The 17,873-nt window shown below is 45.1% G+C and overlaps 1 protein-coding gene across 1 annotated transcript in view; it reads left to right on the top strand.

Moving 5' to 3' along the window:
• The window catches only part of REEP1 (receptor accessory protein 1), a 56,988-nt gene that overhangs the window by 20,306 nt on the left and 18,809 nt on the right, over positions 1-17,873 (top strand). Inside the window, exons 6-7 of the mRNA XM_039252615.1 lie at positions 2,719-2,839; positions 5,835-5,948. Of these exons, the coding sequence (XP_039108546.1) occupies positions 2,719-2,839; positions 5,835-5,948 (235 nt within the window). The remainder of the gene's footprint in view (positions 1-2,718; positions 2,840-5,834; positions 5,949-17,873) is intronic.

Below are 17,873 nucleotides of genomic sequence, written 5' to 3'. Positions count from 1 at the left end.
AATGTATACTGTTAATTGGGGGAGGGGGGGATTATAGGATGTTAATGTGTATGGATGAGGGGGTGCTAAAGGAGTCATATATACCCACATGATGTTATGTCTTAGGCATCTGAAGTTTACTACTGATAATGTTTTTGCTTTTGGAAAAGGGACAAAGGTCTGGGAATGGAAGAAGATTCCTTGTTGTATGCTCTTCCGGATATTTGCATTTTTAAAACTATATATTCATGCATTACCTATTTAAAAAACACATCTTTTACATAAACAACAAAAGCACTGCCATGTGACAGATCCCTTGGGATTATGTGTGTGTCTTGTGTTGATGCCTGAGCTTGCTTTCCCCTTGGGGTTGGCAAATACTTGTTTCCAAGATAAAATTTCCTCTAATGTTAATCACTAGAGTGTTCAAATGTGGGAGAATCACACCTCTGTTCCTTCAGCCTCTTATCTGTGACGGCTGTGAAACATTAAACAATCTTGACATGACAGTGTCCTCGAGTTGCTGAGGGAATATTCCGGAAGAGCCTGCCAGAGGCAGAAGAAGGCAGGCCAGGGACCTGGATGAGGAAAGCAGAGTAGGTGGATCTGCTGATTTTGGGGTCTGTGTGAGAGCTGAAGGCTCTGCTGAACTGACTTGCCAGAAATTGCTCTGTATTTTCAGCTCTTTTGTGTGTGGCGGGGGGTGGGGGGGGGTGGACGGAAGGTACCTAGGAGGAGTTTACTTTTCTGATTTTTCAGACTAGCACAGGTGTCCTTTTCCCTCAGAGCATCATGTTTTAAGGGTACCAGGGATTTGTTTTAATCAGGTGTGGTAAAACACATGATGCTGAGATGACTGTCATGAAGAAGTTTGCTAAAATCATAGATCCCTAGAAACTGGAGGCACAGCACACCATGAGGCCAGTCGAGAGGCAGAAAAGTAGGAAGTGTGGGCAAGAACCTTTATTGTGGTTTCCATGGAAGGAGCAGCCAAGGCAGGGTAAACATGTTTAGGATTAGCTCGACTGAATAATTTCAGTGGGCCCTGGGGTGTAGAGGCTGTCCCTTGGTGGCTGGGACCTCGGCCCTGGGGTGGTGAAAACAGCTGGAGAGTGGCCCAGAGTGTGAGGGCTCACAAAAGACGTGGTGGGGTAAGGGATTGGTCGGTTTGCATATGAAAGGCTTGCTTGTGGGTGAGTTGTTTCCTATCTTTAGGAATTGGCTAATTCCGGGAGGGGCACCCTCTCCAGAGGCAGCAAGGCCCCAAAATGTCAAAGCATCGGAATACAGAAAATAAAAAGACGTGATATTAGTACACGTCAGGACGGCCAAGTGTTGTTGCACAGGTTGTTCATAGAGCAAGATACCTGGCCACGGTGGCAAGTGGGGCTGAAGTTCAAATGAAGGCCCCTTCACCAGTCATGTGCTCACAGGTCTGCATCTAGTCGAGGGGCTGGCTTTTTCTTATATACACAAAGGTACCCCATGAGCTGGCAGAGGCCCATTATGGCACACATCTCAGGTTGCTATTCTATATTATTTGTGATCATTTGATCCATCTCTTTCCCTGACTCGACTGTCAGTTCCAAGGATACAAGACAGTCTTGTCTGTTTCCCACTAGACTAAAAGCGCCAAGAGAGCAAGGATCAGGCCTTCTTTATTCACCCTTGTCTACACAGTGCTCAGTGCGAGCGGACACTTGCTGGTGCTGGTAAGCGTTTCTGTGATGCATAAATGAACAGGATGCAGGACTTCAGACTCTGAAGTTGTATGTTACCTGCACCCCGAGCCCTTCTTTCTTTTGGCACCAAAAAGACCAAGCTCTGTTTGCCTGCTGTCCACTTAAGTAGGGTGAGTAGCATCCTTTTTGGTGGCAAGAATTCAGCTCCTGTCCCAGCCAAGAAGGGGAGGCTTTTATTCTCAGTCTGAAGATTCTTTGTCAGTTACTCCCAGTTATAAAGCCTTCAGGTGTTGGTGCCTTCTTGGCCACAAGTGAAGAGTGAGTGACTGGGGGTAGGGCACAGGAGACCATGGCCTTCCGAACCTGCAGGCTGTGGCCAGAGCCCCAGCACCAATCTAAACAAGCAGAACCCTACAGGAAGCATGGGCTGTTGCCAGGCATGGCCCGCAGGGTGATGGCTGGAGAAAACCTGGATCCCTGGCTGGTTTGGCAAAAAATGAAAACAAGAACTAACTTTCAAAAGAAGCCTTACAGGGGCGCCTGGCTTGCTCAGTCAGTAGAACACGTGACTCTTGATCTTGGGATTGTGAGTTTGAGTCCCATGTTGGGTATAGAAAGTACTTAAAAAAGTAAAATCGTCAGGGGCGCCTGGGTGGCCCAGTTGGTTAAGCGTCCAACTTTGGCTCAGGTCATGATCTTACGGTATGTGAGTTTGAGCCCCGCATTGGGCTCTGTGCTAACAGCTCAGAGCCTGGAGCCCGCTTCGGATTCTGTGTCTCCCTCTTTCCCTGCCCATCCCCTGCTCACACTCTATCTCTCTCAAAAATAAACAAACATTAAAAAATTAGAAATAAATAAAAATAAAATCTTAAAAAGAGGTCTTGGGCTTCTGCTCTGTATTTGCAAGTGTACACACGCCTTCATGGGTGGAGAAAAGAGGAATCTGGGAGCCTCGCAGCCATGGGCAGGCACAAGAGGTGCTGGGCCTGTCCTTCATAGGTCCAGAGCAGTGTTGCCGAGAACCTAACAGAATGTGTATTTTCTCATCTCTCTTCAGGTTTCCATTCTATTATGAACTAAAAATAGCATTTGTCGCCTGGCTGCTGTCTCCCTACACAAAAGGCTCCAGCCTCCTATACAGGAAGTTTGTACATCCCACGCTGTCTTCAAAAGAAAAGGTAATTTATGCTGCTTAGCCTTTGTCACTCCTTCCAGTGAGTAAAAAATTTAAAAAGTGATAAGTAAAAAGGACAGAGTGTTTTATTATAGGGGACCCTAGATTGTCCCTTATTTGCCCCCCAACAATTTGTTCCTTCTACTCTTTTTTTAATCTATTTTTTGACATGTTTAGAAATAGTGGTGAAATCCTCCAAAAAATTTATCATTCCTTGCTGAAAAACATTTCCATGCCTTGCAACAAAAGACAACAAAAGATTTGCTCATAATTCAGCTCCCCAAACTGAATTTCCTTCCTTTTATCATGCTCAGCTCCTGTCCTTCTATAGATCTGATTTTTACATAGACTATTAAAAATCACTTTTAAAACTTAACATAGAAAAGTGGAGGCATAAAGAGATTAAATGCCTTGAGCTTTTACGTAGGTAGTTACCAACAGAGACTGGAAGATAATAAATTTCTTATACAGTGTTTGCTCTGTTTCATGTTACAATATATGTTACCGAGGGAATCCCTCCTGTTTATGTAATTATCAGTTGTAAGTACTAATGAGAATAGTCATAATAATTTGCTTATGCTGTTTACCTTTTGTGTTTATTTTGCATCAAAGTACTTCACAAACATCTTTGCAATGAAAATATAGATTCATCTAATGTCAGAGATGGGAAAAATAAGATGGGAAATTTGCAGGAAAGGGTCAGTAATAAGTAAGAATTCAAGTAAGAATTACAACTTCTATCTCTTAAAAAGAAATTCAATTCTAAGCTACTTCTAATATAATGTCACTGTCTGTAAAATGATTTTTTGTTTAATATCTCCACTGAACTTAATTTGCTGGATTTGCTTTCAGTGGATTGTTCTATAGTGTTTTTTTTTTCTTTTAAGGTTTCATACAATAATGAATGCAAAGTCCATTACCCATCACCTCTGTCTCACTAATTTGTTTTGGTAACTTCTTTTTTAATGCATACCAGTCTATTAAACCTTTCTTTAAAATAAATTTTAAGTGAACAACAAAAAAAAAGAAAAACCCAAATGCATAAAAACAAAAACACTTAACATACATGCAATATTTATATTCTGAGATCTTAAACATGTTTGCACATAATGCATTCGTACTTGATCTTGATTGATGATTCATGAACACCACAGTACAGAGAGTTTAATTTCTTCTTTTGACTTCTTAGGATAAATTGCCAAGGGTGGAATTATTAAGCCCAGCATTGTATAACTTATTAATTATGTTACATGACCTTCCGAACTAATTGGGATATGATTCTTTATCATAAAGTAGGAGCACTGTATGTGGCTTTGTATATAAATTTCTATTGTCTCTGAAAGTTGAGTACTTTGGATTTCTTGGGGGAGGTTTTGGGGGAACATATTCATTGCATGAGCAAACTACTATGGACATTTCTGAAAACCCTTTTAGGAACTAGGATACAGCACTGCCTGTTTCAGAAGGGTGGGTTTTGAGGAATAGGATCTCTCTCTTCCCTTGGTTGTCAGATCCCTACGCTTTCCATTTCCCTTTCCCCTTCCCCAGATGCTGGGCTCACCCTGAAGCCACCAATCTGATTTCCATTGAAGTGAAGGTGGCTGACTTAAGAGCTGCCAAGAATCCCTACCAGAGTCAGTCAGGGGTCACAATGAAAACTTAGTGTGGTGACTTCCTGGGGAAGCCTTAAACCAGGAATGCACAGGGGTTGACTCTCCCACGTTATGCCTCAAAGCAAAGGAAATGCACTTCAAATGAGCCTGAGGCCAGGTGTCACTGTCTTACTGAACTCCGAAATATGAGCTACTGTGAGTTACAAAACAGCTGTTTTCTTATAACAGTGGTAACAACGCAAACCAACCAACCAAACAAGAATAAGCCAGTGTTGAAGCAGATCTCAAGCAAACCATTATTTTCATCCTTGAAGGAGAGAGACTTCAGTCCTCTTTCCAACCTCCCCCTTACCCTGAGGATGATGCTGGGTGACTTCTCATCTCTGCTTTTATTTCATTATCTGTAAAATGATCTCCCTTATCAACAAAAATAGTGCTGGTATCACTTTCTATGTCCTAATATCTCCCCTCAGTATCTTACATGGAGAGATATTTGGATATAGTATTTAATAGTTACAGAATAGCAGAGTTGTAGTTTATTTTGTAAAGTTTGAGAGCGAGAGAGAGAGAGAGAGAGAGAGCGCACAATCACGCGTGCAGGGGGAGGGGCAGAGAGAGAGGGAGAGAGAATCCCAAGCAGGTTCCGTGCTGTCAGTGTAGAGCCTTATATGGGGCTTGATCTCACAAACCGTGAGATCATGACCTGAGCTGAAATCAAGAGTTGGACTGACTGAGGTACCCAGGCACTCCTTAAGAATAATAGAATTTTAGAGCTGCAAGGGTCTGACCCCCTTGAGAAAGGAGGATGTTAGTGGTTCTCACTCAGTTGAAACCAGCTGCTGTGTTAGATGCTTTTCTGGAATGATCTCCTGTAACCCTCCAGGAGTTCTCCCCATTAGGTACTATCACTGTCCTCATTTTTCAAAAGGCTAAACCCTTGCCAAAGTCTGACAACCAGGTAGTGGCAGGTCTGACGTTAGATGCTTGATTCTTGGCATTCTCTCTACCTTCAGTTCCTTCGGAGTCTTATAGGGTGGCTGTGTGTGGAATGGCAGGACTGTCCACATCCAGAACCCCTGGACCCTCCCTGGAAGGTTAGAGGACTTTAGAAACAATCCTAGGGTGTTGCTAGAAGGAAATCTTCCTGGGTCAGTAAATGGCTGTTTTTTCAAAATTCCTTTTTTAGTTCCCTGTACCTCTTTTGTTTCTTCATTTCTTCATTCCTCCCCCCTCTAAACACACACCCCTAAGTGCATATGACTTTTCAGTCCCAGTGAGGCTCCGTGAATGGCCAAGCTGCCAAACCCAGTGTTCAGGAGCAAGGAGAAAGGACAGGGATTTATTTGAACCCTCCAACTCAGTGTGCCTCTGTTTTTTCTTTAACAGGAAATCGATGATTGCCTGGTCCAAGCAAAAGACAGAAGTTACGATGCCCTTGTGCACTTTGGGAAGCGGGGCTTGAATGTGGCGGCCACAGCGGCGGTGATGGCTGCTTCCAAGGTACTGTGCGGGGCCCTGAGCACTGTGATCGTGTGAGCATCTCGACCCCCTCTACTACACCCTGCTTAGCACACACGCAATTGGCACGGGACAAGCTCAGGACCAGTCAGTGATTCCTTATCTTTTTTGGGGTGCCTTGGAAAATCTGATGGAAAAATTGGTGAATCTTGCCCCTAGAAAATTGTGTGTGTGTGTACATGCGTGCACGTGTGCACATGCACGCATACACACACACGCAAATGATGTGTGTGATATTAAGAGGCTCCTGGAGCTCCTGAAACTCATTGTGGGTCCCAGATTAAGAACCTCTGACTTACTTGGAGCTAAGGCCTGGGAGAAAGAGAAAATGAAAAGGGAGGGAGTGAGCTCTTCTCTGCAGTTTCCCAGGATGCACTGGGAGAGTCACCTACACTCAAAATAGCCAGGTGAGGAGGCTACCTGAGTGAATGGGTAGGCTGCAAGCTCGTGTGGCCCAGCAGACCCGGGGGAAGGAACCCAGGGTTCCAGAGGAGGTGAGTAGTTCAGACATGGAGGAGGAGGATGCCCATAGCAGCCGCAACTAACACTGAAGGAGGTTCGAAGTAAACTCTGGTTGTGTGGGCCATTGTGATGTAAGCATCACTTCCGTTTCTTTTCCATCCAGCCTTGTTCACGTCCCCTGTGTTCTCCCTAGCTTCTTCTCACATCACGTTCTCCTTATTGTGTCCATTTCTCATTATGTGCTCAGCCCTGAAAAATTAGATTAGTAGACATCTCCCCTCAGAGTAAATTCAGGAGATTGCCTTGGGTTTCCTGGTGACAGTCCCTTACCCCCAGTCCAGATGTGGAATAGGGGTCTATAGTCAGCTGGGGATGGAGGAGAGGCAGTCGTGCTAGTGTTTGGGCAGGCACCCTGACTGGGGAGTGAGCTATATGAGCAAAGGGACTCTGTATGTCCTAGGTGGTGGTGTGAGGGTTTTAGGCAAGGGAGGCAGACTTGTGAAAGGCTTTGGAAGAGGTCAGTTGATACTGACCTTGGTGCTCCATGGGCTCTGAGTGGGGTGGTGGGGTGGAGCATGTTGACAGCCAGGGTCAAGGGCCCAAGCTGGGTTTTCTGTGTCCTGAGCCAAGAGAAGCACAGTAGGAGCATTTCTGGAAGAAAGACTTACCCACTGGGGCTGAGCATTTGTTTGAAAAGTACTGTCCATCTGAAATCGGAGAGTTCTGCAGACAAAGGCGGGAAAAAGAGAAGGAATGCCAAAAGGGAATGATTCCTATTCAGAGAAGGATCAGCTCCTTCTGTAACACACAACTGTAGTGAGGTGTCTGTCTTAGTCCAATAGTGGCTGGCAAGCTGATGAATCTGAGTGAATATCTATCTGTGGAAGGGACATTTCGTTGTGGGATCCCAAGGAGATGTATCAGGATTTACCAAGAGGAGTGAATGCCAAGATCCTTCTCTTTCAGATGTAACCATTTTGTGCTTTTCTTTTTTAAGCTGAAAGATAAGAGAACTCTGACTTGCTAAATTCTTAAGTCTTCAGGCCAACTTTGCAACATAAAGCTCCAGAATCCCTCTGTTGGCCCCTGTCTCCACCCTATCTCCTTGGCTTCTGAAGCCTGAAGAAAGATGGGCACTGCTCTCTCCTCAGCTCGGTCACAGAGCATGAATGTGGTATATTTATCAGGGTGGCTCAGTATGGGTCTCCTGGCCATACAGCTGCGTGTGTGTAAATCGTATTCTGATGGTAATTCTGTAGGGCCATCCTTTTCCACGTCTGCCTCAAGCTGGAGCCTCCAGAGTCTTGATACCATCTTGGCCAGCCACCACCAGCCCCTCAGACCACCCGGGGAAGCCCGTGAGCCCAAGCCTCCAGCCGGGCACCTTACAACAACTAAATGAGAAGGAAGCTCCAGACAATTTGAAACTTGCCTCAGGAAATAACCACTCATTAGTTTCTTTCTAGTCATGTTCAAGTAGTGAGGATGCCTGCTTCCTGTTGAGTTGGTTTCAGATGAGAAAGTTTACTGCCTTTTGGGGGGCTTTGCTTTTCCTCTCTAAATATAAATATCTTAAGGGAGAAAACACATCTTCTCTTCCAAAAATAATGCCCTCTATTTTTGAAACAGATATGGACTTAAAAAAAAAAAAAAAAAAAAAGGAAGTAAAATCCAGTCTGGCTGAGGGGCAAATCAGTAGTTTCCACAGCAACAGTGGATGGCTCCAGGCAGGGGTCAAAGGATGATGAGTCACCAGTGAGTCCAAATCTGGCTTTCATGTCCAAACCACCTGGGAAGCTTTGTTTTCTTTTTTTTTTTTTTTTAAATAGATTCTCAGATGTGCTGATTCAGAATCTCAGGCAGTAGGCCCAATCTCTATTTTTAACAAGTTCCCTGGATAATTTTTAAACAGCCAGTTCTGTACAGGTCACTGCCTGAGGCCCCGTCCAGAGCCCAAAGCGCACAGGTGATTAGGGTTAGAACACTTAACTTCTTTAACATTCCTGGGTAGCAGATTGAGCTTCTTTGAAGCATTAACCTTGAGAATGAGAAAGTGAGGCAGGTGTGTGTGTGTGTGTGTGTGTGTGTGTGTGTGTGTGTGTGTGTGTAAATGTTTCATTTCCTCAAGACTTCATGCCACTTGGGAAATATTATGATGGGAATTCGAATTCTTCTCCCTCTTTGTAATGCTACAAAGAGCCTAGCACAGTGCATTGCACCCAGCTGAGCCCCGAACCACCTTGGTGATAACCCCACGGGAATAGTCAGAGCAATTTTATGAAAAAAGATACCTTGCTAAGTCAGTGTCCAAACCAAGCCACATCTGGAAGTGAAAGGTGTACCAGAATAATTACACCAGGAACAGGCTTACAAACAAACCCAATCCCAAGCAAACAGGGACCCAGGTCACCCGACTCATGGCTCCATTTTAAGACTCTTGGAGTTTTAAATGGACTGCCTTTCTCCTCCCAGAAAACACCCTCAACTTACAAATCCGTTTTCACTATCAATATCTACCGCATTTAGCCAGATGGATGCACAAGAGAGTATGAGGGAACTAGAAGACTGTCTCTTACTTCAGACAGAGTAAAAGGAGGCTGGGGTCAGGTGACTGGGTGAAGGGTCACTTCCCCGCTATCTTCTGCTTTTCTTTCCCATACTTTGAGGGCTCCCCAGGAGGAAAGTGTGGAGCTTGAAAGATCTTTTGGTTACACTTTTCTTTCTTTTCTTTGTTACTTTGCTTCTTTCTTTGTTTCTTTGTTTCTATTTTTCTTTCTTTCTTTCAAGTATAATTGACATAGAAGGTTATATTTGTTTAAGGTGTACAACATAATGTAGCCATACTTTGAGTTCATACTTTTTTTTCTTGTAATTTTGAGCCCTGAGCCCTTTCCCTAAAAAAAAGTTTACCAGATTTTTGCATTATCAGGAGTGAAGAAACTTTGTAAACAAGACTGTACACATAATATGTTATTAATGCTAACATTAATATTTTATCTTAGAACTGGAAAAATGAAAACAACACAACTACACATGGGAAGTTTCTCTCCAGGACTAACTCCCCCCACCCACCCCCAGTGTTCCCCAGGGTCTGTGTCTCTGGGCAGTGTCGATGCATCATTTCTCTCTGTGACAACTGCTCTGTCTCATTCCTGAGGGCACCCTTCTTGGGACCATCGGTCTAAACGCCCCTTGTTTCTGAGTTGGCTCTGAGCCTCGAAGTTGGGTGTTTCCTAGCCAGTAATTTCAGTTAGAGAGAAAATTGAGCCCCAGGTTTTTTTTAAGACTAGAATTGGAAATCTCTCTCCCTTTTTAAAAAATAATGCTCTAAAGGGGCACCTGGGTAGCTCAGTCGGTTAAGCATCCGACTTTTGGTTTTGGCTCCGGCCATGATTCAAGGTCCATGGGTTTGAGTCCTGTGTCGGGCTTTGCGTTGACAGCATGGAGCCTGCTTGGGATTCTACTCTCCCTCTTTCTCTCACCCTCCCTTTCTCATGCTCCCTCTCTCTATCTCTGTCTTTCTCAAAATAAGTAAACTTAAGAAAAATAAAAATAAGTCTCTAAAATAAGCAAAATACATTCTCACAAGAAAGAGAAATCATAGTGAGAAAAACCAGTTGATCAAAAGTTTTAAAATAAGAAAGGCCACCTTATTGCTCTTGAACTTGGAAGTACATATTAGGTCTCTTCCATCTGCCCCATTCTTAGACCTGGTAAATGAGCCTTGCTTTTTACTTGTCCCACAACTTGAAAAATAATGTTGTTTCACTCTCCCTGGAGATCCTATCCCTAGAACAGTTCCGCCGGTACCAATACCATTGTTAAAGTCACCTGGTTAAGACACTGCTCCAAGTAGTGCAGACATTCTGTGGACTCAGGGCTCTTCTTTCCCAGATTGTGTGTGGGTTTTTCTCCCTAGAATCTAATATTTCCTATTATATTGTTAGCTTTTGGAGATGAGGGGCTCTAGATTCTTTTCCTTTGTTTCTTGCTTAGGAAAAACCAAGTAAAGAACCAGTGTCTACTTGTTTAGTGTTCTGCACTCATAGCTACTCATCAGACCTTGTTGATTGATCTAAAGAATAAACGTTTTTGATTCTCTAGTCCCGTTCTGTCCAGTGTGGCTACTTACATTTGAATTAATTAAAATTAAGTAAATTTAAAATTCAATTCCTCAGTTATACTAGTCCCATTTCCAGTCCTCAGCATCTGTGGTAGCAGGTGGCTGGCACAGATACAGATTGTTTCCAACATCGCAGAAAGTTCTCTTGGGCAGTGCTGCCCCAAGTCCTCTATGAAACGTCTTAGGTTCTCTTTGCCTTTATTTCATCCCTACACCTACAGAGCCCTGGATTTGACCGAACCCCTCTCTTACCCACTCAGCATTGTGGGACCTCTTTAAATGAGGTTCATCAGCAAAACAGGGAGATGGAAACTCAACCTATAGCATCATCCATAGTGTTGCTTTTATTTCATCTTCTTCCTTGGCCCAGCGCAGCTTTCACACCATGACCTTCATTTCCCCAATTTGCCACCAGTTTGCCTGCAGTTATGGTCAGCAGCCACGAGGGGAGAGCCAAGCCTTGGGGATAGCCTAGCATCTGAACATGGCACTAGAGCCACAGAGAGACAAATTGTAGCCGTTTTGTCGTTCATTTTTAAAGTCCCACTCAATTTTGCCTTAAGAATTAAACAAACTCTACGAAACAATTTTTGGCATCATTAAAAAAAATCCTCTCCCTATGATCCTTATCTTTTATCTGTCACTGCCGTATCTAAACTTCTTGCTTGAAAAAAAACACTGCTTTCCAAGCACCATGAAACTTTATTTTTGGAACCAGAAGCTCATTCCCAGAAGCTCATAAGATGAGTGATTTGGGGCTTCTGGCCAGACTGGAGTTGTTTTCCTATGCGTTTATTTTTGTTTTTGTTTGTTTTTTCTTGCTGTCTATTGAATACTAATTAGATGCAAATTACCTGTTTACAATGAATCAGAAAGCAGGTATTGCTTTTCCTTTTATAGTACTTCCCTGTGTCAGCTCATGCTCAGAAAGCATTTCGAAGGAAGAAGTAAAGACTGCTGTCCTCTCCATGTCTCTGTATCTCACTTCACTGTCACACCCTCATGTCTGCTCCATCCAAGTAGCTGAGGAATACTTCCCAGCCATTGTGCTAGGTTACATCAAGTTGGCCTTCTTTCTTCTGTTTTAGCCAAGGACAGTGTGACATAAAATTAATATTTACACTTCACCACGGCAACCGGTTTTAAACACCAAGATTATTTAAACCGTTACGGACAACCTGCTGAAAGAGTTTGGAAGGATTGCCATCTAAGCTTCTCAAACAAATCAGGTTGCACCTGAGCTGAGCTTCCCGAAACTTGTTGAAGCAGAGCCAAGCAAGACTTCTTGCCAGTGTGGTCCTACATGCTCACCTTCATCATTCAACACCTCAGCATCATCCTGGATCCCTCTTCCCCCATGTGTCTGCTGGGCCGGTGCCTCACTCCACCTGGTAGATGACTAGGGAGAGTAAAACAACAGAAGACACAGCACCACCAGGCAGCTGCAGAGGACGGGCCAGGAACTCCCGTGGATGTCTCCTGCCCCCCACTCTGTTCCACGTTTGCCTGTGGAGGTTATATGTAGCTGGATGTACCATGGGTCCAGGTGGGAAGAGGGAAGCCTGCCTGCTCTCCTGGTTTCAGAGAGGAGCCTTGTTGAACCTAAGAGTCTGAGCAAGTGTTTTTAAGATCACCTGTGAGTGGGAGGAGCTGCTTCTTGGCTGTGGTGATGTGGTGCCTTAGTCACCTCCTCCTTCCAGACTTTTCTCTCCTGCTAGCTCCCTTCCTCCTCCCCTCGCCCAGCAGTGTTGGGCGGGATTTCTCCAGGGCCTCACCTCGCTCTCTTCTCCCTCCCAGGATCCTCTCACCTTCAGGTGTCCCCTGATGCCTGGTTCCCAGTTCGGCTCCTCTGCCTGGGGCTCAAGTACAGCGTTGCTGATTCTCTGCTGAACTTCTCCTCACTTTATCTCCTTGGTACCTTTCGTCAGTATTTCCCTGACTCTGAATCTGCCCCTCCTCTTGTGTCCCATCTTTCTGATGACAATGAAATCACTACCCCCTCCAGACCTCCAGACTCCAGGTCTCAGCCATCTTTGATGCTCTTCCTTCTTCCTACTTTTCAAGTCCTGCCCATCTGACCTCTCTTCCCTTTCTCCAGGCCTTCTTCTCCACACCCTTCCTTTTGGCTTGGACTATTGCAGTAGCCACCCAAGTAGTCACTACTGCTCTCCTTTGCCATTTGAGCTCTCATCCCAGCCTTTCTGTCTTGTCTCTCCTTACCTTTCTGGCTCCTCTTGTACTGCACCTACAAGAGCACCACCTTCTGCACTGTTCTAGAAATAGCACCCAGCGTTACTACTTCTAGACTTTTCTCTTTCCTTCCTCGGCTCTTGTTGGTCCTTCATCTGCCCATCACCACCTGTTTGAAATCCTGTCCACCCTTCAAGGTCAAGTGCCACCATCTCCATGGAAACTTCTTCTGATTCCAGGTGGAATAGTTCTCTTGCTTCCTGGTCCCCATATAGCACTCTGTTGTGATCATTAGAAGTCATATATTTTTTTTAATGTTTATTTATTCTTGAGAGAGAGAGACAGAGCATGAGCAAGGGAGGGGCAGAGAGAGAGGGAGACACCGAATCCGAAGCAGCCTGCAGGCTCTGAGCTGTCAGCAGAGCCCGACACGGGGCTTGAACCCACAAACCGCAAGATCGTGACCTGAGCTGAAGTCAAACGCTTAACCGACTGAACCATCCAAGCATCCCTCAAATTCATATCTTATCTTCAACCCTAGTAGGTGCTCAGTAAATGTTAAAGGAATGAAGGACTGACATACATATTTTTAGCTGTCACAGCTAATAGAGCAATACTTCGCATCACGCGTGTACTTTGGAGGTAAGCAGGGCCTGATTAAACACCCCAGCTCCCACACTTACACTGCACCTTTGTGAGCCTCAGCCTCTTCACCTGCAAAATAGGCATGACAGTGGTGCCTGCCACAAAACACTCATGAGACGATGGACATAAAGACTTCACAGAATGCAGAGCTCATACTAAATGCTAAATAAAGGTTGCCTGTTACTCACTTCTCCTGTATGTTGGTTTGATCTCTGAGGTTGATCATTATTCTGTTGAGCAGAATAAAAGGAACAAGTCAAATGCTGGCATTGGGAATCTATTTACAGTTCAGACTTCTCTGGAGAGGAAGCTGAATTTCCCTCTCATGTGGATCTAGGCTCTCTTCCCATCTTTTCTCTGGGGTGTGGTAGCATGAGCACAGGATCTGTTGTTACTTGCAGTCTTGTCCCCAACCCCCCTTGCCAGTGCTGTGTCTCTCCTGAGCAAGCCACGCCTCCAGCCCTGGACTTCAGGTCCCTCATGGCTCTCGGCCCATTTTCCGTACAGTTGTTTCCTCTACCACTTCAGCCTCACAGTGAGTGGGTCCCTGGGGTCAGCTTACAACAGTGAGCACCTGCTCTCCCCCAAGAGAGAAGGAATGTCAAACTCATAGGTTGCTAGAGCAGGCAGGAGCCTTAGATGCCATCTTTTAACCCCCCCGCCCCTCCCCCCCTACACTTCACAGGGGTGGACACTGAGACCTGGATGTTGAGTGGCTCACTCAGGGTCGCACAGCTGTTAGTGGCCAAGTTGGGCTCAGAGTGAGACTTTCTAGTTCCCAGTCTGGTTTTCTCTGAATCACTCTAAGCATCCCCAGGCCCCCTCCCTGCCCCACTCCCCACACATCAGACTAACATTTCCTGACCTTTATTTACTTGGGTTATGTCCGCAGCCCCTGAGAACCCATGGCTGAGTACCTGAGAGATGATTGTCTTCCCACTGAGAATTTTTGAATTGGTCACAGCCCTGGAGACTTTCAAGGTTGTCTGCCTGCTCTTGTGACCATTTTATATCAAACATCCCTGGGAATTAAGAAGGTGCATTAAGGGGCACCTGGGTGGCTCAGTCAGTTAAGCATCCCATTTCAGCACAGGTCATGATCTCACAGTTCATGAATTCAAGCCCGGCATCAAGCTCTGTGCTGACAGCTCAGAGCCTGGAACCTGCTTCAGATTCTATGTCTTCCTCTCTCTCTGTCCCTCCTCCACTTGCACTCAGTCTTTTTCTCTCTCTTTCTCTCTCTCTCAAAAATAAACATTAAAAAAAGAAGAAGAAGAAGATGTATTAATATACAAAAGGCAATGCCACTGAGGCAGGCTCCCTCTTTGCCTTGAGGCAAGGCTGGGGCAACACTTAAATACAGGATATGGTACATTCTAGGTGGAGGAATTTGGATCACAAATACATGTTACCGTAAGTTACAGTTTCTTTAAAGCTTCATCACATTTTATGATAATGTGGGCATTTTTGCAAATATAACTGTAGCTCCTCTTTTCACCAACAACGGAAACAATTTGTCTTGTGGATGGTGCCTCCCCCCACCCAGTCCTTTCTCCCCCTCATTGTCCTTTAGCAACGTCCCTCCTGTTTTTGCCTGCACCACCCCCCTCCCGGCCCAAGAAAAGGAATCCACTACCACACTAACCTCCCCTCAGGGCTTTTGCCTTTCCAAGGAGGAAGCTTGGACAAGGCAAAGCTTCTAGCCGAGACTTAGTGGTGGACATCTATGTGCCAGGGCAGGGACATCAGCTGTGTGTGAAGAGTCCTTCCTGGTGACCCTGAAGCCCTGTCACCAGAGTGCAGACCTGACTCGGATGACCAGGCCATCGTATCCTTCCCCATTCTCTCTGGTGACGCAGCCCTGGCTTCACTCAAGGTTGAGGTCTTATGTGTGACCTCCACCGGGTGTCAGCCAACTGCACTCTCTCCCTCCCCGGAACTCCTGCCTCACGTTTTGTCATGTCTGTCATTTGCTGCCTTGTGTGCATTTGCGTCTTGATGCCCCAGCTAGACTGTGAGCTCCTTGGGAGTAGGGATCGTATCATGTTTCATGTTCATCTTTGTTCCTCTGGAGGGCTTCACACAGGGCTTTGTAAACATACCTCTGCATTTGATGCCAATAAATGAAGAAATGAGTGATTGGAGCCAGTGAGTGAGTGAGTGAGGAGTGAGTTGGTGAAGACAGCATGGCTCCCTCCATCCTGTTTTGTAGGCTTGCTGCCCATGGCTTTTTTTCTTTTCCCCTTTGTCAGGTGGCTCGATTCTTTCATTTTGTCTCCTCTTTGGACCTCAGAGAAGGGCAGGTAACCCCGTGGAGAGGTGTGACTAACTCCAAACTGATCCAGTCGGGTAGAGAGGCCAGCAGTGACCTCCGCCCGCCAGCACATGGTCTGGATCGGAACCAGGTGTTTCTCCTACCGACACCTGCGTGTGTTCGTGTGTGTTAATCCAGAGCCAGTCCCACTTCAGCATCCTTCCAGAGCCTCTTTTTGGTGCCAGTTTGGTAGCATCTAACATGCGATTAACTTACTGGGTTTTTTCCCCTTTGTGTAATGCCTGGAGAACGAGTTGAATTTGATGGTTGATGCTATTGTGGGAAAAGTCCTCTCTTTCTTTCTCCTTTGTTTGTTAATCTAATTTCATGTCACAATGAAGGCTGCCCATCTTCATCAGCATGTTGATAAGGAGCCTGCTTGGCATTGATGTAGAGCATGTGTAGCTGTAGAGGTTAACTGTCAGTGAGGAGGGTACATAGAAGGAAGTACTAAATCTAAATTACCAGTGGAGAATGTGGTTATGCTGGTGGCTTTGTTATCAGTTGCCTGACTCACTAAAACCTGTTGTCTTTATTCTTGTTGTCTTTAGTTACTGGCATTCGATATCCCTGATATTCGATATCCCTGTGCCTTGGTGTGTCCCCCTGGAAAAGAGGACCTCATCAAGGGCTTGCAGCCAAGCTTAGCTGCTGTGTCACATCTGGGCTCTGTGGGCCCTCATGGCAGGCATCCTATTAGGGGTGAATTATTTTACTTGGAATACCAGATTACTTGGAATACCAGATTTTCCCAGAAACACACCTGCTCCCCTAAGAAGAACATCAAAATGGGCACTTGGCTGGGTCCATTGGTAGGGCATGTAATTCTTGGTCTCAGAGTTGTAAGTTTGAGCCCCATGTTGGGGGTAGAGTTTACTTAAAAAAAACAAACTTCTTTTTTAAAAAAGAAGAAAAACATCAAAACATACAGAATTTGGCAGTGTGTTGGCTACGTGGCTTTCTCATCCCTTACCAGTTGGGGGAAAGATTAGAAATTAAAGATCTCAGGAAGTTCAGTGACACAGTTTACCTCTTGAAGTCTAATTTTCTAAGAGTTTTAGCCAGAAAAAAAATAGATTAAATAATCTATTAAATAATTAAATAATCAGGAATGGATTACCCTCCTTTGCCCCGAGGCGCTTCTGTGAGATTTCTGGGAGTTCTAGGAGCCCCCTGAAAGAGCCACCAGGCCATGTTGTGTTGGCCTGCCCAGAAAGCAGCGAGGTGGGTCTGTTAAAACAAACGACATGTAAATGAGCAATAATAAAAAAAACTGGGTAGACACGCTTATAACACCATAGCGGATGAAGAGGCCAAGAGTACAACAGATTATAAGTAAGAGGTTTGCTTTCATGGAAGACAGAGCATGTGTCCCTTTCCCTCCCATGGTGGTAGGCTGAGAGGTGGGCTGGTAAGGACAGTGCTGACATGCGGTACGACAGCCCTAGGGACAGACTCAGATGTACCTGAAGTAGGCTGACCTTGGTTCATGAAAGGACCCCCACATTCTTAGCTTTTCCTATGGCTCATATTCTAAACTGAGTGTTGGCTAGGGAAGAAATTGATACAGGACTTTCAAAACACACGCTCATGAGGCACTTCGGTGGCTCAGTCAGTTGAGCGTCTGACTCTTGATTTCGGCTCAGGTCATGATCTCACAGTTTGTAAATTCAAGCCCACATTGGGCTTTGTGCTGGCAGCGTGGAGCCTGCTTGGGATTCTCTCTCTCCCCAACCCTCCGCCCCTCCTGCTTGTGCTCTCTCTCTCCCTCTCTTTCTCAAAATAACTAAACTTTAAAGAAATTAAAACTGCACACACGTGCTGGAATCTATTCATCCTTCATCAGAGTTACCGTGGGAGACCCAACATTTATTCTAGAGATTTTCAAATAATTCTAGAAACCTTTATTTTGGAATTGCAATCAGAGCCAGATAATGAGCCACTGAAGAGGGTCACAGATTCTTGAACTTAGAATTTTCCAGTTGGAAAGGACTCTTGTTCAATGCTGTAATTCCCAGTGAGGACGCAAGGCTGACAAAGGCCAAGGTGACTTGGTCAAGGCCCCTCATAACAGAGTTGAGACAAGGCTCTATGGACAGTGAATGCATTGCAGTTTCTGGAGGCACCACTTCCTTCTTCTCTGTTCTAATCTGTTTTGTTTTGTTTTGTTTTT

This window comes from Hyaena hyaena, unplaced genomic scaffold (genome assembly GCF_003009895.1).
Source record: "Hyaena hyaena isolate Hyena2069 unplaced genomic scaffold, ASM300989v1 scaffold_421, whole genome shotgun sequence".
Taxonomy (NCBI): Eukaryota; Metazoa; Chordata; class Mammalia; order Carnivora; family Hyaenidae; genus Hyaena; species Hyaena hyaena.
Note: the sequence above shows the minus strand (reverse complement) of the source record. Positions and strands in the feature narration are given on the sequence as shown.